The sequence below is a fragment of the Echinococcus granulosus genome, assembly GCF_000524195.1.
Source record: "Echinococcus granulosus chromosome Unknown EG_S00002, whole genome shotgun sequence".
Taxonomy (NCBI): Eukaryota; Metazoa; Platyhelminthes; class Cestoda; order Cyclophyllidea; family Taeniidae; genus Echinococcus; species Echinococcus granulosus.
This window is the reverse complement of record NW_020170382.1, coordinates 2,670,679-2,694,083: the sequence shown is the minus strand read 5'-3', so window position 1 is coordinate 2,694,083 and position 23,405 is coordinate 2,670,679. Positions and strand designations below refer to the sequence as shown.

General features: G+C 41.8%; 2 protein-coding genes across 2 annotated transcripts; one reads left to right on the top strand and one right to left on the bottom strand. All coding sequences in view use genetic code 11, as the record gives it.

Moving 5' to 3' along the window:
* Nucleotides 1-395: 395 nt before the first annotated feature.
* Nucleotides 396-7,459, top strand: EGR_00630 (Mismatch repair endonuclease PMS2; the record flags this gene model as incomplete). The annotated part of the gene is made up of 16 exons (XM_024489879.1): nt 396-525; nt 558-644; nt 677-779; nt 842-1,120; nt 1,165-1,243; nt 1,268-1,377; nt 1,418-1,668; nt 3,015-3,373; nt 3,415-3,584; nt 4,609-4,776; nt 5,274-5,374; nt 5,439-5,507; nt 5,579-5,616; nt 7,114-7,218; nt 7,292-7,327; nt 7,385-7,459. 16 exons carry the CDS (start codon nt 396-398, stop codon nt 7,457-7,459), a joined length of 2,160 nt encoding a protein of 719 aa, XP_024355876.1.
* A 1,258-nt stretch (nt 7,460-8,717) lies between these two features.
* On the bottom strand, nt 8,718-23,238 carry EGR_00629 (Midasin; the record flags this gene model as incomplete). The annotated part of the gene is made up of 22 exons (XM_024489878.1): nt 8,718-8,924; nt 10,161-10,370; nt 11,610-11,724; nt 12,305-12,378; nt 12,456-12,590; nt 12,971-13,417; nt 13,941-14,207; nt 14,464-14,712; nt 15,200-15,235; nt 15,305-15,384; nt 15,456-15,560; nt 15,613-17,323; nt 17,393-17,693; nt 17,762-18,031; nt 18,093-18,476; nt 18,916-19,136; nt 19,207-19,415; nt 19,590-19,849; nt 21,008-21,102; nt 21,177-21,272; nt 21,930-22,228; nt 23,061-23,238. The coding sequence occupies 22 exons, from the start codon at nt 23,236-23,238 to the stop codon at nt 8,718-8,720; spliced, it is 5,949 nt and encodes a 1,982-aa protein (XP_024355875.1).
* Nucleotides 23,239-23,405: the final 167 nt, after the last annotated feature.

The window sequence follows — 23,405 nt, the reverse complement described above, 5'->3', positions numbered from 1 at the left end:
AAGTGCCATTTATGTTTTTTAAATCTATGGCTCTCTAGAAGGCATGCAATGTGTGGTTTATTTTAGGCTCTTAAACTAATAAAAGTTGATGCTAAACTTGTGAAATAATTGCTCACCTAAGTGAAGTCCAGTGTGTAAAACATAAATGTACAAAACAAAAATGCTTTGGAATGTGGAAGCCTAAAGTCTTCATTTCCTTCTATGCTATAACTAACCGTAGGTAGCAGAATACTTTGCATCCCTTTATTTCGAAAGAAAACGAGCATTTAATTTGGTGTTCAGCTGAAATTGATAATAATATCAAAAGATTAGTCTTGTTTCACTAATCCCGCCGGTAGCTTGTCTTGTGACTCCCGCTGTATTTAGCTAAGTTCAAGGTGCTTCGTTGGGTGTAGATGTCGTCTGTTAGAACGCTTGATGCACAATCTGTCCACAAATTATGCTCAAGTCAAGTCGTTGTTACGCTGGGTATTGCTATAAAAGAACTTATTGAGAATTCAATTGATGCGGAGGCCACGAAAATCGGTAGTTTAATGTAACTTTTGAGATGTGTGTAGAGATAAGACTGAAGAACTATGGTTCGGATTCAATTGAAGTTGTAGATGACGGTTTAGGCATAGATGAGGCCGATTTTGAAACTCTTGGTTTGTTTTATAGACCCATTTTATTCGGGTAGGTAAAAGCCATAGTACCTCAAAAATCCAGGATTTCAATGACATTTCAAAAACCAGCTCTTTTGGATTTCGTGGTGAGGCTATCTTTTCTCTGTGTCAAGTAGCGTGAGTTAGACTTTTTTTGATGCTTTTAAAGGCGAGAGCACTTGTACTTATTGTTCTTTTAGTGATGTTACTATACATACCAGGACTGAACGGGCAAAAGTCGGTACTCGGTTAGAATTCACTAATTCGGGAGGATTAAAATCTCGTCGCCCCTTAGCACGCAGTCGAGGCACCACTGTCTGTGTTGAAAGATTGTTTCACACCCTCCCTGTTCGCAGGCGTTATCTCACCGATCGGACTCGTTTGTCGAAGGAATTTTCTCAAGCCATTGCTCTCATCTCGAGTTACTGCCTCATGGTAACTGGCGTTCAGTTGGTCTGTTATCGAATCGATAGGAAGGGGTGAGAGGCCTTTTTTTTGTATCTACTAGCCTTCATTAATATAGAACAAAAACGTTAGTTGTTTCCAACATGGAAGGGGAATTGGTTTCGTCGAATATTGCGGCAGTCTATGGTCAAGCCCAGGTAAATGTTTTACCTGATTTTCAGAGATTTCAGCTTGAATCTCTAGTGGAAATCACCAATGACTTTGTGGTTACCGATGAACTTAAGGAGGAATACAAAGTGAAGCTTTCAGCCGAGGAGTTAGATGAAATCAGGTAATGCTGTTAGTGCCCTCCCGGATTCTCTCCTTTTTAGAATCTTCGGTTTCATATCGATGCCCCCGATGGGCAGCACTAACGTTGTCGGCAGGTCCTCTGCAGATCGACAGTTTGTCAGCATCAATGGTCGTCCCTGTGACTTTCCGCAGTTCACTCGTCTCGCCACGGATGTCTGGCGTCGTTGTTGCCGCGAGTCTCTGTTTTCGAAGTCGCAGTCGCTTGGGATGCCCTCGCGAAGCACCACATCCGCTTTCCCGGTCCTTGTTCTCCTCATTAACTTACCCAGAGGTTAGCTGTCAGCAGTAAATTAGTTATTGTATCTTTTTCTTTTTAAAAGACGCGGCAATTGCTCTACTGCAGATTTGTGTATTTTATAATAAATGCTTCCAACTGTCATAGGGCTGTGCTATGGATTCTTTTTGGACTTATTAAGTTGTCCGCAAAGATTAGGACTTCACATGGCATGTTATTCTGGAAGGGGAGTAAGAGTTGATTTTTAAATCCTTTTCAATGAGTTTTGATTACAGTCATGGGGTCATGATCCATTTACAGGCAAAAGGATCAAATGGGGCAGTGATTGAAGTGCAAGGAGGAGCTTATTTAATACAGTATTTAAAGTTATTTTTTCATATTTGTCTTGCTTCGGTCATTTTTTCAAAAAAAGTTTGAAATTTTGATTGGTTTTTCGTTCAAGTAGTCATTGGGCTTAAACTGCAACCATTTGGTTGTGAAACCAGTGAGAATCCTTACTGTATATTCTGCACCGTAAATAAAGTGTTTTTATTCCAGCAACTCCAATACTCCCAATTAATATAATACATACTACTTTATGGGGTCAATATGAAATCATAACAAATACTTTACGTTTGTGTGCGTAGATTGTCTGATGGTGATGGAACTATTACGACCTTGAGAAAATTACATAAATAATTTGACATCATTCTTAAGTGATTTTACTCTCCTTGCTCATTGCATTTCGCAGCCGCTCCTAGGGCATCTGGCTTCTTGATGGTTTTATAAACGTTTGACAACGTTTTGTGGTGAGATACAAATGATCTGATTAAAGCTGAAATTAATTTGTATCAAAAATTGTCCTATTTCACGCTCCTGTTACACTTTTACCACTCAATTTCAACTGGCATTCTTCATGGGGCATGCGACAGTAAGCTGTTGTAACGATTATATCGTGATCAAAAGTTACCGAAAATTGGCCCAAATTTAGGGTTTATTTTCTGGATTACTGTTTTTTAAAGCTTTAGGTCATCATGAAAATCTGTGCTACAAAAAATTATGACAGTCGGAAAAGGTTAACTGGCATTACCTCGGCATCAACTCGGTATTGGAATTCAATGTCCGATTTAAACTAAAAGTATAACAAACTTCTAAGAAATGAGAACCTGAAACAATTTGTTTCATTCACATTGACTCCGAACTCGTAATGTTTTTAAACCCCCACTATGAATCGGTGTAGTTCAGGAAAAAAAATTTGTTTTAGAACACGGCAGTTTTCCCTTGCTACTGTGAACGAAAAGTGCCAGAAACGATTCATTTAAGAGGAACGCAGGATGGCAAGGAAGTTGCAGAATCATCAACGTTGAATAGCAATTTTATTCTCAGTTTGGTGTCACTTTCAGCTAAGGTTGACGTGAATCTGTCACCGGACAAGCGGCAGCTCCTTCTGCACTGGGAGCGCGCTGTGGTGATGAAACTGAAGGCCGCTCTCACTGCCACACTGGTCCGCGTCGACGGGGAGCAGAGCATCGCCAACCTCCCCGTCTCCTCGTCGACGGCGGCGGCGGTGGCAACGGCATCGGAGGCAGCCGTGGGACTTACCCAACAGCCCCCCATCTCAGCTCACCTCCCTCCACAACCTGAGTCTTCATCCCAGAACGGCAAAAAACCGCGACTTTCCACGCCCTCTTCGAGTCCGATTGCCTCTCAGAAGCCTGTCTTCTCCAGCGACTCGGCGAGACGAAACTACAACAGGCATTTGGTGGGTTACGTCGTCTCCACTGCTTACCCCTTCTTTTCTAGCCTCTGCTCAACCGTGAAAGCGTTCGCGTGGAATTCTCTGTGGGACGTCTGCTGAAGTACTGGGCGGCAAGGGGTAGCTCAGATGTACTGGTGGAAACTCCTTCGACTGGTGAGTTTCACGCGAATCTGACGGAGTCAGCGGCTCAGTCGGAACTGACTTCAATTTTTCGGTGAGTGAGTGAGGCTTATACAATGATCGGGGTTTGTTAGGCGCTTTTGAGCCAGGCTCGCTCGACTTTCACTGACACCATCAGTGTGTGGACAATTTCTGTCTTGATGACGATTTTTCCAAATTTTGAGTTTGAATGAACAACGAATGTGTTGGAGTTGCCTGTGAAACGAAATCACTGCTATGAAATCTGGAAATTTTCTGAAATCTCTTAATGATGAGCTACTTAAGAAAATCATCTATAAAACCTTGGGAATGGTCAAATCAATTACTTTAAAGGCGCAAAACATGTCACCTAAATTAAGTTCGTGATGGTTTTAATGCGTTTATTTCGTACTTTTTTCACCTGAAAGTTCCACTTAAGTAATGAATCTGCATAAACATGGGATTTTAAAGATATTTTGCTTCATTTCGAGACAGTTGCTGCTGTTAATGGGAAAATCTTTTACTTTGCCATCACCGGAATGGATTTTGCTAAGTGAATGCATGTTGGTCTTATGATTTTATCCATTGTATTTATTAAACATTTTGGTATCTTTTGGGACGAAGTAGGTGTGTAATCTGTTGATAGGGTCTATAAATGATTTCCAGTAATTAATTCAGCTAGAATTTTACGTCTTGTCAATAAGTTGGCCTTAGTAACCGTAGCAGCAGAAATCCGCTGTTTTAAACGAGTTTCACGAGTGTTTTAGCAAATATTGCCTGGGATACATCGCGGTAAGCGGGGAGGGTGGAAACAAACGTTTTCTAAACGAGTTGGAGCATTGTTTGCTCAAAAGTTTGGCATTGTCCCTTACTCAGCAGGTTTTAGGCATTTAATTCGTTTATTGCTTTCATAGGATCTTGAAGGTATCCATCTGATAAATGGTGTTAAACGGAAAGGGATCAACATGGTTGCTTTTAGTAGAAAGTATCCCAAGTCATGGAAATGACTCATAGGCTGTAGGGATAGCAGTTAGATGCATGTTCACAATTTCTGCAGTTTTTTGTTATTACCGCGTTCTCATCTACTTTTACCTCACTAGAAAGGAATGGTTCAGGGATATGCGTGTGATCGGGCAATTTAACAAGGGCTTCATTGTGTGCCAACATGAAGAGGACCTTTTCATTGTTGACCAGCACGCCAGTGACGAGAAACATCGCTTCGAGAACCTTTGCGCCAACCACCAGTTCACCAGCCAACCCCTCGTTGTGTAAGTTGCGTATCACTGTCCTGCTATCTTGATTTGGGCCCTAGGATTTCGTAAATCATTATGTATTTAATCAGTAATTGCCGTTTTGATGTTCTGGTGTTCATGATCGTCATTTTGGCAATTTTACTCGAAAAAAGTGCTTAGCATTATGTACAGTCTGTCATTTTATCATCATCACAATGTTAGATCGAAAAATCTTGTTTGATTATTGACTGTAATGGTAGTTTTATTTGTTTTGCTTTCATATCATAGGTCTCAAAAGTCATTTGAAGTAATCTAATGTGACGTCAAGTACATCTACAAGCTTTCACTGCGTTTTTGAAAACTCCTAAGTAAGCATTAGCATCATCATTTAAATCGATAAAATTTGAGTTCGTTTTCAAAAAAATCCTACTTCTCCGTTCTTGCGTTCTAAATTTTCAGGCGTTCTTTTATCTTATTTTCGCTTCCAAATGTCTTATTGACCGTGTTGTGAGCTTGCCTCCCCTCTACTCTAGACCGCAACGACTCGTTCTAAACGCAGTGCAGGAACACTTACTGGAGGAAAACATGGATGTCTTCTCTGAATCGGGATTTATCTTTTCTACCGATGAAAACGGTTTGTCTCCCATACTCACTTTTCATCTCCCTCCGCACTGACACGAATTTCCTGTTTTCTTTAGCCCCTCTCGGCCAACGCTTTCACCTCATCTCGGCGCCTATGAGTGAGGGCAAAGTTTTTGGCCTTGCAGGTGAGTTTTCACGCGTCTTTAGATCTGGCACAAAGAACTCTGCTTCTCTGTATGCCTATCATTCCTTGTAGACATTGAAGAGATGCTTTTCGTGCTGTCTGAGAGTCTGGTACGTCTTGGGTGCATGTGCTTGTTTGTTTTAACAAGTATCAATTAAATCCAAGATAGGTACAGCCTTCCTTAAACCAACCTTATGAGAACTACGTAGTCGTTCAAAAGCAGGACTTACAAATTTTGCACTTTTTGACTTACAAATTAATGCTGGTATAACAATATTACATTGGTTCAACCACTTTAAAGGCCGAAACGTTAGTTTACTGGCTCCAACAGACTTTGGATAGAAAACGGTCAAAAAGTGAGGTGGAATTGGAAATATTTGTTCGCATCTACAATCTCTTAAATTGGCCCAACTTGGTAAACCCCATCCCAAAACTTACTGGATGTCGGGTGTGCGTGGACTGCTTGTACTGTGCTGAGTTCAGGGCTACTTTGATGCAACTGTTTCTCATTTTCTTAAAAATCTAATTTTTATCAAGAAAATTCGTCCTTAAAAATTGCATTTTATGTTGTATCATCTACCGCAGCTACATAAAGCTGGGAAATTTCATTTACGTTTTTTTGTGCTCTTATTCACTAGCTCGCTCATTATACTTTTCACATTAATTTTACTGTTGATAACTAAGCTTTTACCGGACAATAGGCTGCATTGCCATGCTAATTAAGCTTGTTCCAGATATGTAACTAAAGAATCTATTTCTCAATTTAACGGTTGAGCACTTTCCAGCTTTCCCATCGAATCCAACTTGCTTTTTTGTTGTGTGAGAGACTTATGGTGAGTTCTATGACTTTTTTGGAGCAATTTTTAACGAACAAATTAACTTTTCCTCGCACCAATTGAAGTGCTTACTAAACAGTCTGAACATACTACACTGGTGCCCAGCTTTTGCAAAAATGTATTGGAAATGGCTCATATATGTAGCGTGTTCGCAAAATGGTGTTGTTTTCTGATGACCGTTTACTTTTTTCGATTTACCAGGTCCTTTTGGTGTCAAATCTCAGCATTTTTGCCCAAATATCGTTATTAATAGGTCTGGGTTCACTGCGAGGTGACGGCCAGATTTTCTCTGTCGAGCAACTGTAATAGGTCCCAATATCATTTGAAGAGTTTGAGGCCATGATAAATTCTGTAATTTGAAGCGGAGTCGCTACCGAATCCTACCATACTGCATTTATTTACTCGTATGTATTAAATCAAAGGCGGATTCTGATATTTCTACCTCATTTAAGTGCTGGGATGGACCAGTTGTTGCTAGTTTGTTTTTAGATTGCAAGTAGGTGAGGCAGGTCACCTTGGGATTTATCCTTGTGGTGTGATGTAGGGAATTGGGTCTTCTAGTAAAAATTGGATGTCTTATCAGAATTCACGAAAGCTACTCCCACATTGTTCGACTGTGTAAATAACAGTAATTTTGGTCTTCAAGGATTATGTAGGAAGGCGGTTGACGTCTACTCGGTCGTTCCGAATTGGATATTGAACCACCCAATTGCTTCCATTCATGAGTCGAAATATTAATTCCTTATTTGCTGCTTTTTTTCTTTCCTACAGTCCCGAAATTGTCGTCCCTCTCGACTACGTGACATGTTGGCCTCTCGTGCCTGTCGGAGCGCCGTCATGATCGGCACCGTTCTTGACCACAAGCAGATGGCTCGAGTAAGCACTTTCTTTCCCATCGCTTTCCCTTCTTTCTGTGACTGTTCCCCTCTCTATGTTTCGATTACTATAGATTGTGTCCAACATGAGTACAATGGAGCATCCTTGGGTAGGCAAAGAAACTACATTTGCAATGAGGTCAATTTTTAACTCCCTCTATTTTTAGAATTGTCCCCACGGGAGGCCAACGATGCGGCATCTCTTTCATCTTGGCAGATTGCGTCAGTTGGAGCAAAGATAGCTGGTTTTAATATTTTTGTTTGATTTTATGCCCCACCACCTCAAATAAACAAATAAAGCTTTTTATGACGCGGGGTTTCCGATCCGCCAAATCACATGAGCAAAATCGGTTTTTAATAGATCTATTCAAGAAGCGTGTGCATACCAATACTGATCATGTAGTAGGATTCCAGGCGTTCCGTTTCGCACCTTTCTCACGCTCGAAAGAGACCAGGTCTTTTGAAGTCTTAGAATGACCTAGATATCCCTTCGAATGTCGTCAAATCTAATCGCGGGTGTATTGGAGGTAACTGGGGGAGAGGACGCAGCGACGTACTTTCATCTCAAAATACGGAGTAGTGTGGGGACTCCGTACTGCTTGGTACGGCATCATCTCATTTGATTCGTAACCTACAACATTTGCTACATAGACAAATATGCTGCTTATTTCAGCTTCGCGTTAACTGATCTCTACGACGATGACAGGAAGCCGTTTGTCATCCGTACTGCTAAATCCCAAGTCTTTCTGAACACGAGCATTACGTTTTGAGATACGCTTGCAAATGAAGCCGGGCGCCACAAGTTAATGATGGCACAGCACATAATATAGATGGAGATCTTCAGTCAATAATGGGTTAGCCTTACGAAATCACATTGTTTGATGAATCGAAATCAAGCAGATCGTCGGGGAAATCTCATTTGTGAAGCTTTAATGGTTAAAAGTGGGAGTATCCGATCTGCAGTAAATTAGGTTGACAGAGGTCTTGGAAATGGCGATTCTAATTCACTTCTAAACTCCCAGATCTGTGGATGATACACCTAACCCTGCAATATTCGTTAAACCGACGAAAGGGTTGACTTGGTAATTTCAATACATTTCCAGGGTTTACAAAGTTAGAGCCCAGTCAAAATCATGTGGCAGGAACATCTACACTTCTTTTACCTGACATTTTGAGTGCGATACAATGCGATATCAAGCTGATCGTATGGCCCTGGTACTTATCGCTGCCCTGTGGACCAAATGCATGGAAGACGGAAGCACGAGAAACAAAGAACGAACCTCAGTAACTGTGGTGCTGCAGTGACAACGGGAGGACGACTTGCGGAGCTCCAACGTAGAAAAGTCCCAATTATTGTGGAGAGCTACCTATGCTATTGTTTAAACTTTCGACTTCCCCCCAAATAGATGAAGATGCCATGCATGCGAACTTAAAGTTTAAAGTCATTTGATTCTACATGATACAAGGAGGCGATAAGATGCAGTATGCATGAAATACACTCTACAATGGAATAAATGGTGCTGAGCCTGCGCCATTCCCACCGGCATTGGTAGAAGCAAGCTCAAACCACTGGCGCAACGCCTCGGCAAGCAGCTGAGGCAGCGCAGTGACGTCGCGCAAGACGAGGTAGAAGGGCAACGGGAAAAAGTCCATGTAGGGCGTCAGTTGGCCTGGCCCTGTATAGCGCCGTAAATCGAATATGGAGTGCTGTTTGGGGTAGGGAAAGGATATGCGGTTACAATGGGAAGGTTTGGATGTGCTAAGAGTGTATTATTCGGAGAGAGGTGATCTCGCTTTCAATGAAGACTAACAAGAAACCAAGCGCCAGTTAGTTGAGGGCGGGAGAGAACTCAATTTAAGTCGTTTCTTCCGCTCAGTTAGGGAACGCCTCTCCGAAAAATACGCGATGTATTTTGTGCCCCAGAAAAGTTGAAATGTCACGACATGAAAATGTCTGCTAAGGTAAGGGTAAAATTTTAGTTTATTAATTTCAAACAGCGTATCTCACAATTACCGAGCGATCTGTATGTCAGCACACCTTGAATGCTTTGAATTAACAATTCTACGCAGACATGCAATTCGGGGTATTTTTGCAAGGGCTTACACAGCACAACCCCAGTTTTAAATATCATAAGAATCAATTGAAGTTCTTTACATAAATGAGTGGAAAAAGCGCAAAACAACACAAAATCGGTCCACATTGCATTGTTGCCAATTTCTTTTATGGAATGCCATTGGGCCAATTTTCGCCAATGCAAATCGTATCTTGAAACTGAGATAAGCGGGTTTGCCACAAACTAAAGAACCATAAGCTAAAGAGTTGGGATTGCAGGTTGAGATCACGGTATTCACAAACATTAAGAAAGCATTTAAATATCCTGCAATCCAACCAGCCTTGCCAGTAGAGAATTGCCTGGAGGTGAATTCTTCGCCAGATCAAGCGATTCACATATGATACGTATCGTATTCGAACAAATCAATTCATTTGCCTTTACACTACTTCGAAGCGAAGCCGAAAAATAGGCACTGAGGTGGTCCATCAAGTGGCAGAAATTCTCTAACTTGACTTAGAAACTAAGACGCATCAACACTATGAAGATGCCACTGTCAGGTATTAATGCAGAAAAGTGTTTTGGCAAAAAGGATAAGTTGATAAATTCACTGTTAAATAATAGGTTACTTTACGTAAAACAGAATCAGAATTTTTCTTGATTACTGAGCACAAAAATGTACACTGGATGAACTGCTCCACTATTAAATTAACACTTCAAAGCCACATTTAATGCCTTAAACCGCTATTTTTTGCATGTGAAATCTTCAATCGGGTGTTAAGTAAACTTCGATCTGATTTGAAAATTGAGTAGCACAAGCATAAAACGAAATTAGAGGTTTTTTCCACCGGAGGGCACAGATCAAGAAGACAAAGAATATAATATGAGGCACCTTCTTCTTAACATCGTCGATGATGATGCAGACGACGAAAAGTCGGTGATCGCGAGCGAGTCGAACTGCGGCCTGAAGAGTGGAGCTCTGAGGATCCTCAGAGAAGACGCCGTCAGAGAGGATGAGGAGGAGCTGGCTCGCAGCAGTACCCTGTCCTCCACCGCTACCTTCGCCTGCTACCTGCATCAGCGCCACCGCCGCCATCAGCAGCTAAAAAACAAAATAGGCGAGTGAATGCGATTTATCGAATACTAGTAAGGGGAATCATGCCGGTTTAACAAAATTGATGTTAAAATGTTTTGAATGGTCCCTAATTTGAAGACGAATTGGGAGAATTAAAGGCGATTCAAAGGTTCGTGGTCATTGTGCATAACTCGTAGACGAATTCCCCGCACTTATACGAAAAAACAAAAAATGGAATAGTCTAGATGGTGAGCTGCTTTAATGAGGCGAAATCGTTACAGAAAAGACAGGGACCCGTAAAAGACAACTTATTCGTGAAGTGTGCGAAAACAATGACTTTAATGTATTGGGATAAGTTTTTCGTGTATTTGGCACCGACGCAAACGCATTTGGAAAAATGAATTGCCTAATGCTGGGCACATTTACAATCCCGAAAGATGTTCCAATTTTGGAGTTCTAGAAGTTTCTACATAAAGAATCTAAATTTCCCCCCTCTGCAGCTAGTTCTCGACAATATAGACACATTCGCACGACGCTTCCATTGCTTCGGTCCTGATTGGGAAACATTTTGCGAGGACACCGCGTAGTTTGGGAGGACATTCATGCACGCGGGCGTGTACCCCAAAACCTCAGAGACGTGCACAGTGCTCCGAGGAAAACTCAAAGTTGGGGCAGTAAAGGTCTCTACTCTGAAGCGTTTATTTTCCCCAATCTTTTAATTAAGATCACAAAAAGTTAGCAGCAATCAATGACCCTCCGTGTCCGTGCTTGTGTGTTTACTTCTGAAGTTGTGTAGTAGGCTCTAGACACATAAACTCGAGCTGTTTTTTAAGTGATTATGTTTAATTGCATAAATCGGGGATGTGAGCGGACTTAATTTCCTTGGTATACAATGTGGAAGTAGACAGCCGGACAATGCTGGGATTTCACCTCAAAAGACACTTTCAAGAACGCCTTTCCTTGCGAAATATTATTTGAAACCTTGCCAATAAAGGCAAATTTGTCCTGATCCATTTGAAAGGTATTCCTACGAGTCTTCTCTGCCTTCAAAATTCAGATAAAGGTGGAACCGCTCATTACACCATACAGTTATCTTTATATTCATAGCTTACAAGAGGGGAACATACATTCGCTTTCAAAACCTACTTGACAGGTAAATTCACTGGGTATATAAACCATTACCCTATTAATAAAATCGCAGTGGGTAATATTGGCTGCTAATCACAGCGAAGTTAGCCGTGGTAAATAGTCCGACTGGTAACCAACCTGGGTGAGTGAAGTGCGTGCCTGCTTGAAGTCGAATTTGGGCAGCATTGCAGCGCCCATCTCGTTGGTCCACGGCTCACCCAGCCCGTGCACCACCTCTACCGACTCACCAAAGCTGCAAGGTGGGAGCGACAGTTATACGCCCCTTTCTGGGATGTGCATGATAGATATTTGACGAAAAAACATTTACTTGGGCTCAGAATTAATTTAATAGTAGTCACAATAACATGCTCTGCTGATTTTAATGAATTTCACCTAAACAATTAAAAGCTCTGGGAGTTTTAAGTTCTAATGGAATAATCAAAAGTGTTGGGAAAGCCTCAAAGACAAATCACTTCAGTGAATTAACATGCCCGAATGTACGCTTTAGTGTCTTGTTAATGCTGAAATTTGATACCAAAGTAACAAGCACTAGTCCATGTTCACCTGGTATAAAAAAGTGAGTTTACTATGAATTGTTAAAAACGTTATGGGTTAAGTGATTTTTCAATAAGATTGATGCACCAACAAAACGACTATCAAGTACATTGGACGTAAAAAAAATCCTTTTTAATAGAACTCAAGCATGAAAAGAACGAAAGTTATCGCATCATTCGCTTTGTTTAAAAATCAGCAGTCCGTATTTGAAAGCAGCATTATAAACACAAGATCTTGTAAATGTAGAACAGATAAATTGGCTGCTTAAGGCAACTCACCTGCAGACACCAATTTTCCCAGCTTCAAGGAGGTTTAATGCATTTATCACCGTAGCCAACGCTTCGAAAGTCATCTTTAGATAAGGAAGAGAATAATGAGAATGGATCGGAGATGGTGGAGTGAAGAGAGGAACAAAGATGCATGACCTACCTGCTTGCAGAGGTTGTCTGCCATAGAGGAGGAGTTGTCCACCGCAATGAGGATCCGGTAATCTCGTTGGTTGGGCTGTGTTCGACGCATCCAAATTTTGTCCTTCCGGAACTGACTCGCCAGGTAGGGAATTATCTGCAATACAGGTGGGTTCAGGATATGAAAACCACAATAAGTTGCTTGATGATTTACTCAAGAGAAGTTTGCAATACAGGGCACATCGGTAAATGCAATCATCGCTTAAAGCGAACAAAGTACCAAATAAGAAGTTTTAGCTTTCCTGAATAGATTCTCAAAGTTCCAAATGATAGGGGACCATAAACTCAACCGATCTTCAGTACTTGATGTCAAATCTTAAAAGAGTTCTTAGATAGCAATTCGATACCATGCATTGGCTAAGATTAATCCACCACTAACCTTAACCAGTAAGTACATTCTCAAATCAAAATGTAGTAAATATCAAATCATACACTTGGGTGTTTTTAAACGGCTTTCAGGATTTTCCTTCAACCAACCTTACGCATATTGAGTCTCTTTCCTGTGCGAAAATCACCTTTCATGCGGGAAGCGCGAGTGGGTTCAAGGACCAGCCGGAGGGCCTCGCAAAGCCTCACCGAGAGGGCGTAGGAGCGCGCCACACAGGTGCGCCAGTCAAGTGCCGCAGCGGCCGACAGAGCCTCGCGTTCTTCGACGTCGTCGTCATGACAACCACTATGGCGCCGCAGAGATGGTGGCAGTGGCGCCACCCAGGGTGCCTCCAGCAGCTGTTGGGCAGGTGGTGGTATGGCAAGGTTGGTGTTAAAGAACGACTCAGGGGGTCGCTGGGCGCCAAGGGTAGCGACCATCTCCATGTCGAGTTTCGGTAAAGTTGGCACATCGATGCCGCTGGCTTTTAAACTCTCTTGGTTACTCTCTTCCTTCGTGGTTTTTAGTGATTTGTCAGGAGCGAGATGAGGGTTGGACTGAATTAAAAGATGATGGTAAAAGTATTAATCGAGCTTTGTTTATGCTTACCTTACCGCTCCAGACTAAAAATTGCTGGTTATCTAACGGAAAAGGGCAGTCTTACCAATCGGTCACTGCAGGGAGTTTCATCTTACTACTACTAACAGAAGCGTTGAAAATTTGACATAAAAACAGCCTCGCCGTCACCATAACCCGAAAGAGCACATTTCCTTTGAGCTATTAACATGTCTTCCAAATTCACTTCAACAAAAGTGAGCACTAGATATATCCAACATGACCATCCTTCGTGTCGAATAAACACTCCAAGAATGAATGCTTCCACCCATCCAAGTTTAAAGTCATTTTGAGGTGATTTTAAGGAAGATTCGTCTGCTTACTGATATTCTCAAAATTTTGGCCTATTTAAAGACTTGGCTGGTGTATGAAAGCAAACAAAAGCCGGAAAAGTTTGGTACTATCTCTCTTCCAATAAAAATCAACGGCACATGAAACAAGTATGCGCAGCCTTAAGCTCCTCACCTCCAAAACAGTAGGATCGACGTCGTCCGATGGCATTGGTAGCTGTTGCTCGGGATCAGCACCGGGCTCAGCCTGATCATTGTTTTCGCCCATGCCGACATCCTTTCTCTCTTCTTGTTGGGCATCGGTGGCGGAGTCGAAGGCTGTGAGTAGCGTCGCCTTCGCTGCTGCCTCGTCTGCAACGTGTTGCACCGCACTGCCTTCTCCCGCCTCTCTTTCCGCGTCCTTTGTTGGAGAAGCCTCTGTCTGGGCCTCCAGAATCTCCGCCTGGAAACCGATGAAAGTGCATACATGAAGCAGATACAATGGATGGTGTTTTCTTGCGTTTTAAGAATGACCACATGCTGGTTGAAAAAAGAACCTGTGATGATGTGCTTAGAAAAGCTACCTTAACAATTTTATGCATAATTCAACATCACATTGGTTGATAGGGACTTGCATTCGATGAATTGTGTTGAACGCTGTAAATAAACCTAAATAAAACTATTGGCAATGTTCAAAATAATAACCCTCATCTCTCTACCTGGCAAAGAGGCTGCTGCTGCGGTTTTTCGTTCAGGGTGGTTCGTTGATCAGAGGTTGGTCGTGGACCCTGTTGACGCCGATTGAAGGTTTCTGAAAGCGCTCCATGGTTAGGTGTTGAGGACAGCCCCGTAGAGGACTGACCAGCAGTATTCCCCGAGGCACTGGTTGTTGATTTTTGATTTTCCTCATTGCCCTGAGAGCCTTCGCCCATGCTACTAATATCTGCTGTAACCACTTCCTCTTGGTTCTGAAAAAAAGGCTCCACAATAAATGATTTCACCACTTCAGAGTTACAACGGAACAGGAAAAATAAAAATTGGCCCTCCAATCTTTCAACAATCGTTTTATCAGTAAACTGAAGAATTAAAAGAGGAATCATGCTACAGGTACTACAGAACTAATATTTTCTACAAAAAATCATTTGGTAATAAGTCACAGATGGAAAATTCCACCATTAAATCATTCGCAGAATGGAAACACTAACCTCCGAATAAACTGAAATTAATTACTACTTCGAATTTCATAATTGGCTTTTAACATAGTAATTTGATCATTCATTAGGAACAACTAGGCTTCCTTAACGGTAACCTATTATTAAAGCATTATTTTGAGAGTTAATTTGAAGACTAATTCTTAAGATACTTGCGACAATCCATTCTCGAAACATCCAATTTATTTAAGAAAAATTTGACGTTTTTGTAGATGCAAGAACTGTCACTGAAAAGATGACTTACCTCATTCGCACCAAAATTTTGATCGTAGGCTCCGGTCTGCGAATCAGAAAAAACGGCAAATAGCTAAGACCCGATAACTGTGTAAAGATTCCAAAAAATACTCACATTGCCAGTGTTCAGGTCACCAGCGCCAGGATAATACTCTGAAATAAACCTCTCATCCGGAGGCATCGAATCTTCTGCTTCTGTAGAAAAAAGTCAAAAATTTAAGCAGAAAAAAAAAAAAATGAAAAAAGCCTTTGAGTGGGCAACTCACTCCTGTTTTTGTCCAAATTTATTTCACTTGGCTCTCTATCTTCGGGTTCATCATCTACCTCCATGGAGTGAGCTTTCAAATCAATTTCTTCAGGAGTTTGGGAATCTGTTGAAAAAGAAATTTAAAATTATAAGGTGATAACAGAAATACAGCTCACCCCCTATATCCTCAAAGTCATCTGGGTTCGGTTGAAGGTCCATGTTCTCACCAAACTCCTCCATCATGTCTTCCCCTATTTCCCCACTTTCCTTCTCGGTTTCCATCAATTCCGCCTCCTGTTGAGCCAGTACCTGTTCTGCCTGCTTCATTGCCTCTGAAGCACTACCTTCGTTCTCTTTCTCATCACCAGCAACTGTTTCGGTTTCACCAGCTTTTGCAGTTACTGAAGCGTCGACAGCAGCGGTGGTCGTTGTGTTGGTAGCATCGTCAATTTCCTCCGCCTCATTCTCAACATCCATTGTATCTTCACAAGACTTGTCGTCACCATTTTGTGAATTCACATCCACTGCCGTCGATTTCGATCCCTTTGACTTAGGACCTCCACGATCCTTAACCCCTCCTCCATCAAGATCAGCATTCTTACGCTCTTCTTCCTCGTTCTCATCATCCTCTTCGCCATCAGAGGCCCACATCTCCTGATTTAATTCGTCGGGTTCATCACCGGTCTCACCCATCTGTTCATCAATGCCCTGAAGACCGCTTTCATCATCGTCCTTAGCCTCAGGACTCTTCTCCCATCCACTACCATCGTCCAGTGCTCCGTCGAAGTCATCAGGCACTTCAATTCCCTCCTCTCCCCAATCAGGTTGGGGCAACTTCTCATCCTTCGATGCTTGGCTTTGTTGATCCATAGTGCCCTCGATTTGCTCTTGAGACTCCAAATCCTTGGTGACGTCTTTGGCACCACTGGCATCCACACCCTCCGCGTTGAGACTCGTACAACCGTCATTTTTGCCGTTTTCGGCACCAAAAGCTGAGTCGCCAGCTGCTGATCCCTCTTTCGTGAGCTGCTCATTTGCTGCTGTGGCTTTGGAAAGAGCTGCAGGTTTGCAGAAACCATCGTTAAGAAGACGGAAGGCCACCCGAGCGAGAAACTCGCCGAGGCTGAGCCATGAAATCAGAAGAGCGAAGAGATGTCGGAGACGAAGAGACATGGCGTTGAGGAGGGAGGCAAGAAGAGGGATAAGACATTGAAGATGAAGGATATCATCAGAAGACGAGGGGAAGAGATGCTCGAGACTGGTGACAAGAGTTTCTAGTCTAGCAAAACAGATAGTTTGCAGAGTGGAGATACAGGCTGTCATTTGATTAATGATGCCTCTCCCCGCCTCAACACCCTTATCAATGTGTTTGAGATCTTGAAGACTAATCAGAACCTTGGTGATAAGAGAATTTATGCGGTTTTCAAATGAGGTGGAGATGGCGGAAGTCGACGCAGATGAGGTGATAAGATTACCGGAGATCTTGACTTCGGTGGAAATGGACTCAGCTACGGAAAGAAGACCTGAGAGGAGGGTCGTATTCGGGCAAGTTTGTGAGTCAATCTCCTGACAACATTGCAGGAAGTCGTCTGAGGCTGTCTGGAGTAGTTTCTGTTGGTTGATGACATCTCCGGTGATTGCGATGCATGCTTGCGGGATGCGTTGATCCAAGCGACATGCAATTTCTTCCAATCGGGGGCGGAAATCAATTAAAGCTCTTGGCAGATCACAAGACCGCGATTCCACAGGGAGGTACTCGGAATTAGCATGAAGAAGGTGCTTAAGACTCTCTGAAGGTTGGGTTGAGAGGCTAGAACATGTTTCGGAGAACCTAATCCATTGCTGAACACATACAGATGCGAGAGTAGCTATTCTCTGACGCGAAGCCTGTAGAAAAGGAATAAAGTAAATTAACGACAGAAAAATACAACAGCTCCACCAAAACTAACCACACACCTTTAACTTTCGCATCACTTGACTGGAGCAAAGTGGGATTGTATCTATCGTTGAGCCCTCACAATAGGAGGTGTGAATCTCTTCGACACGACTTTTAAGCTTTTGGAAGATTGAATAGAGATTACCGAGTGGTTCGAAATCGCCAGCACAGTTGGCTAGGATATCGTCAAGTGACCCAAGAAGACGCTCCACACCTTCACGACCTCCGAGATCGTTGACAACTTCGGGATTCTCTGGATGTTGCGGTAAACCAGATCGAAGAGAAATTAGCCGAGCGAGGATCTCCAACGCCGACTTTTGACTGAAGAGAGATTGAAGTATAAAGGATGTCAATCAAGTTAGTACTTCATTGAACTTTAGAATGCTCACAGGTTATGGATACTCTTCGAAGAAATAAGTTGATCCAGTTGATATATGGAGATAGGTGGAGAGTTCATATAGAAAGCCCAAAGATCACCGCCCAATTCCGATAGCAAAAGACCCCGCGGTTTCGCAAAAAGGCTTTTTCTGAGACCCCGACGATAGGATAGGCCTAGGCAGATGTCGCCTTGGTGATCAGTGCCTTCAACCTCCGTGGTGGCCAGTTCGTTAAATTTTTCATCAGATGAATCGTCACTCGACGTGTGCCCAATCTCGAGTCTACAAATAAGGTAGCATAATTGCAATATACAAATGGGTACCAATTACTCATAAGACATACTTTTTCGAAAGGGAGGCGGCAGCCAAACGCCTATGACCAAACGATAAACGAAACCAGTCATTGAGAGCAAGTTTTTTGCTCTGTTGAAGGGCATAGTATCGACTGATCCAGTTCTTTGCCTTTTGCATTTCCTCTTCGTCCACTTGTGTGGATTTGCCTTTGCCAGATTGACCACCTCCTTCCTTCTCTTTCAAGACCGCAATTAGAGCCGCTTGGGATGGCGATTCGAAGTCAAGTTGTTGTGTGGAGCGCGACAACTCCTTCACACGGAGCATCCAGTCTTCGAGAGAGTCTCGCAATTGACGCATCCATGAGAGACAGGAGGCTTTCTTTGCAATTTGGGAAACATGGTCTTTGAAACGTTTTATCAAAACAGGTAGTCGTCTGAAATCGATAAATAGAACTTGTCAGCTACAGCAAATTTATCTGCCAATACTGCTCTGAAATGAACGCGAATCTCAATCCATGGTTAAAGTGCTAATTATTGGGTTTAAAATTCCGTCGTTCAGATTAACAATCAAGGATCTGTTGTGGATAACGTTGGACTTTAAAATAATCCCAGTGAATAGTTGCCTAGAAGTGTTACCAACATGTAATTCCTGTGCGAATTTGAAGCAAACTTAGCAGTCATTAAAATGAATGTATCAACAAAGACTATTTTCAACGGTTGACTGATAGAGTTCGTAAACGAATATAGATTTTGGTGCAATCTAAGGCGTATGGGGAATATAAATCACCTGAAACCTAAAGCAGAGTGAATATATCAGCTCAGTTAGAAATCTACAGTAAATAGAAAAGCCAGCATTTAACTGTCTAAGCTTACATAATATTAATAGGTAATTCCCTCTCATTCCCTATCATTGACAGCCACCTCTGTAACTCAGTTGAAAGCTGGAAAATGCCATAATCTTGGTCCTCAACCGTCTGTACATTTTCTAGAAGAGAGAGCGCAGTGTCAGGAATGGGAACTTCGATTGACGTCCTTATCGAAGCTTCAAAACAGGGTTTCACCGACTGACGCAAAACTCCCTCCCACGTACGGATCTAAAGGAAGCCGAAGAGAAGTTGAAGGGCATTAAAAAAGGAGATAAGCCTTAATAATACGAATACGCACATGCTTGTGAATAGTACGCTTGCATCGATCAACATTTTCCTTCATGGTCCAGAAGCTGATATAATCACCCCACTTCATAACAGATATGAAGTTTTTCATCTTCTCACGAATGGGCTTTTGCTGATCGAGTAGAGACTTATCCACGTGGGGGATAAATTGACCGTAGAACCAAACTACATTTCCCACTATCTTTCGAGCTGCCATTCGATCTGAAACAAAGGCAAATAAGCCAAACTAAATGTTACGTTCAGTCCACTATTCCGAATAAATGCGCGCAACATTAACATCTGGATGATTCATGTATCACGGGAACATAAAGCGCCGCTCCCGTATCCTAAATCTACCTGAAATCAAGAGATTTAAATTGGTGAAACGGAACTCACGAGTGTCTGAAAGGCCAGGCCAGACGGCGAGAGCGCTGTGAAGAGCGGCCAGGAGACGCCAACGAGCATGGAATTCGCCTATCGGACCATTTTCCATGAACTCTAGCAGAACTTGGCACTGCTTTTTCACGAGGTTATTGGCAATGGCGGCGGAAGAAGCGCTAGTAGGCTGCAGGAAGACGTCCTGAAGGTGGAACCAGAGGGGGGCGCAACGATCTGCTGAGGCTTCTGTGGCAGCGTCCAACGCCGCCATCCAGCATCTGCAAAATTGGAGCAGATAGATAACATTTACGGCTGAGTTTAGAGAAAACCATTTTAGAATTGCTGAGTATGATGTGATAGCCCAAATACGATAGTGTCAAGTTCAGTTTTTTCACAAACAGGAAAGTGACATCAGAAAGGAGCAGAAGGTGTTAAATGACTCAGTGAATAAACCTGTATTTCTTGTTCATAAAGAACCTTTTACGAGCATGAATGAAAGAATATTCTAAGAATGGTGACAAATAAAAGATTATAAAAGTTAAGTTAGAAAAGTTTATGATTTATTGAGAAATTACCATGACTAAAAACGAAATTAGAAAATTTATAGGCATTTCAACGATGAAAAACGCAAATGCACAACAGAGCGACTATACAAGGGCCTCATTCTTTAAACAGGCATGCTAATAACATTCTTCTTAAGTAAAATCTTAGCTAAAATCAATGCCTTGCTGAAAAACGTAGCTTTCAACACCGATCCTATGCCAAAATATTCCAACTTATCGAGAAAAATCCATAACACCCTAGTAATATTGAGGAAATTTATTTTGAATATAAAATAACTAATCGTTGTTTTATGATTAAGCCAAAACTTCCATTATGACAAGCTCCAAAAAGGGTATTCTGTAGAACTGGTTTAGGTTCTAAATGTGAACATTTACAAGGCGACGTATAACAACAAGATTTTGGCCACGTGAAATTAAACATTAAGCGGGCAACATCAAAGTGACTTGGATCAAATCCAAATAAAAAACACTTGTAAATCATTTATCGTGGGATTCCTAAGTTGGTTTTTTGAGTCTAGCATGTAACTGAATTATAGAAAGTGTAACCCAAAAGCCCAAAATGTATGAAAAAAAATACGACAGAAATTTCGGGACGTTTCTGAACCTCCAATAAAATTCCGAGATTCTATATTAAATTTAAATAATTTTGGAAAAAATTAATGGTGTGATTTATCATTTAAAAAAACTCATTCGAAAATATTGCGGTGAGTCTTGACCATACTGAATTCCCAAAGAAATGCCGCCCCTCGAGAGATAAAGTTGTATATTTTTTATCTCATCAATCTTAAGATAGAAAGTCAACTACTTTCTCTCTAAAAACCAATAGTTCCTTCTCAGTGAATAGAAAAAAAGTCCCTCAAAGTAACCAGTCACCTTAGCTCCAGTTTGCGCCAGTCTACGAGGAGATCACACACCGACTTGAAGACGGTGGACAACGAGACGTGTCGAGCAGCATTTTTCTCCCACTCCTTCAAAAGCACACCAAAAGGTGATAAATGATTGCAGAGAGGAAGAGCCAGGGAGAAGGAGAAGGCTAGCTTACCTGCATCTCGGCGAGTAGCATCTCAAAGGCAGTGATGTACTTGGTGAGACAATCTCTCATACCAAAAGTACATATCCGATTAAGCACTGTAATGATCTGAAGGGAGGGGAAGAGGCAATTTTTGGATTCATTTAGGCAACTTTTGTGTCAAAAAACTAGTGGCTTTGCTCAAACGAAGGAACAAAAACAACTCAGGTGGAGAGAAAAAAATTAACTTTATCCTGGCATTACAGACTCAACTTATCGGCTTAGATCAGATCAGATCATGCTGGAGAGTAGAAAAGTGAATAGGTTTCCAAAAATCCTAACTTCAGAGTCAATCTTCCCAATCTGCTTTGCAATTTAATTCAATTCAGACCATAAATCCTATATCATCATTTGAATTATATAGGAAGATGCGCAGCACCCTACGAATTCTTACTGCTATGAAGTATAAGGAAATAGGACAAAAGCATCATTCCATCTTTGCCCACCGATTTTCAACCCTTGTTTGATTTACTAAAAGCACAAAACACCCCCAACGATATCACTTCTTAATCATAGGCAAGCAAAAAGAATGTTATTTGTTTTAGAATGACGAACAGAAGACGAGCCGACTTTGCGTACCCATTCAAGAATATGTAATTGATATAGAGTACCTCTGATAAGCTGGTCTTTGTGTGCAAACAGGCGGTTCAAAATCACATCTACGTAAAAGCTGAGCTAACGATTTTGTAATACAATGGACCAAAAATTCGTAATGATTAAACACACTTTTAAGAGAGCTGGATGTTCAGGCCATTCCTGGAGCACTTCCACGACCCTCGCTCGAATAGCAACCATTACGGCATGCGCCTTCTTTGCTTCCGTCTTAGGGATAGGATCTCGGTAGACATCGAAACACTGTTTCCTTCCAACCACCGGTACCGCTTTTAGCTGCTGGTGTGGATGAAAGGGTTCAAAGGATGAGATTCTCTCCAAATCAAGAGCCCCTGAGTCATCACGAGCAGCGAGTGCCAAACGGGCTGTGGCCAGAAGGTGCGAGGGCAAAGAATGCTCGTCTGAGGCTACAGCTTTAGTCAGAAAAAGAAAAATGAAGTGAGTAGGGAGGAAACTGCTGAAAACGATGCTAAATTGGATCGTTTAGGGATAAGTAAGTCATTTTAGTACATAAACTAATGAAAGTGTCAAAACTATGGTCAAATATTTACAGCATTTTTTGGCTTTTGAAAACAATTCTAATGCTGTAGCCTAATACTTATTTAGGAATGCCTTTAAATCCGACATGGGAAATTGAAATGAAGCGTTTCCCCATCCAACTAAGACTGTATGGTGTATCGAAAGCTACTTAAAATCATGAACATATGCAGAAACCGTCGAAGAAAATCGGCAGGGAACTTTCAGTAAAAACAACTATGTTTACAGTTGTTTTAAAAGTTGTTTGTAAAACGGTTCATTTACTCATTGAAACTAACATCTACTAGATTAGGGACAGTCTCATAATCGGAATGAGCTGTCAAACATCTCTATAAAAGACTAGCAAAGCAGCAAATGAACTTCAACGATAGGTCTGACACGAGATTGACAATTTTGAAAAATAAGACATTAAAGTGTGCTGGTTGATTAAAATTCATAATCAGTTGCAGTCCTGGATTTATTTTAATTGGGGGTGGGGAAAAAAGTATTTTATCCTCAAACTTGGACCTCATTCGAATACTAGACCAAACTGCGCTTCAAAACATCCATCTATTGACGATGATGCCAAAGATTGTGAAAAGAAATGTCTTCCTCATATTTTCTGAAAGATTGTATCAGAAGTAAGCATCACATCCGTGGTATCGTTCCCAGTTTGCCAAAAAAATAATTTTATTAAGGAGAAGATCAACACTGTCTTAACCAACTCACGCAGCCAATACTTCGCATTGACCAACAAATGGCCTGCAAATTGATATCCCTCCAAAAATGTTCGCCACCAATGCTTTTCCATAAGTGAAGACTCGTCCTTCGAATCTCGCTGAGCGAGATTAATCAAGATGAAGACCAATCGATCAACAAATCCGACTACCTCTATGTCCGCCGGCATCCACTCCTCCTCCGCCTTCTCGTCCTGTGCTAATTCTTGCTCGCACCACGCGTTTACGCTTTCAATCCTACTCACTGCCTAAAAATGGAATAGGAAGAAAAGGCGAAATAGAAAAATTAAGCATGACTATTTGAAGGCGAGGAGATCACCATCACAGACCTGTTGAA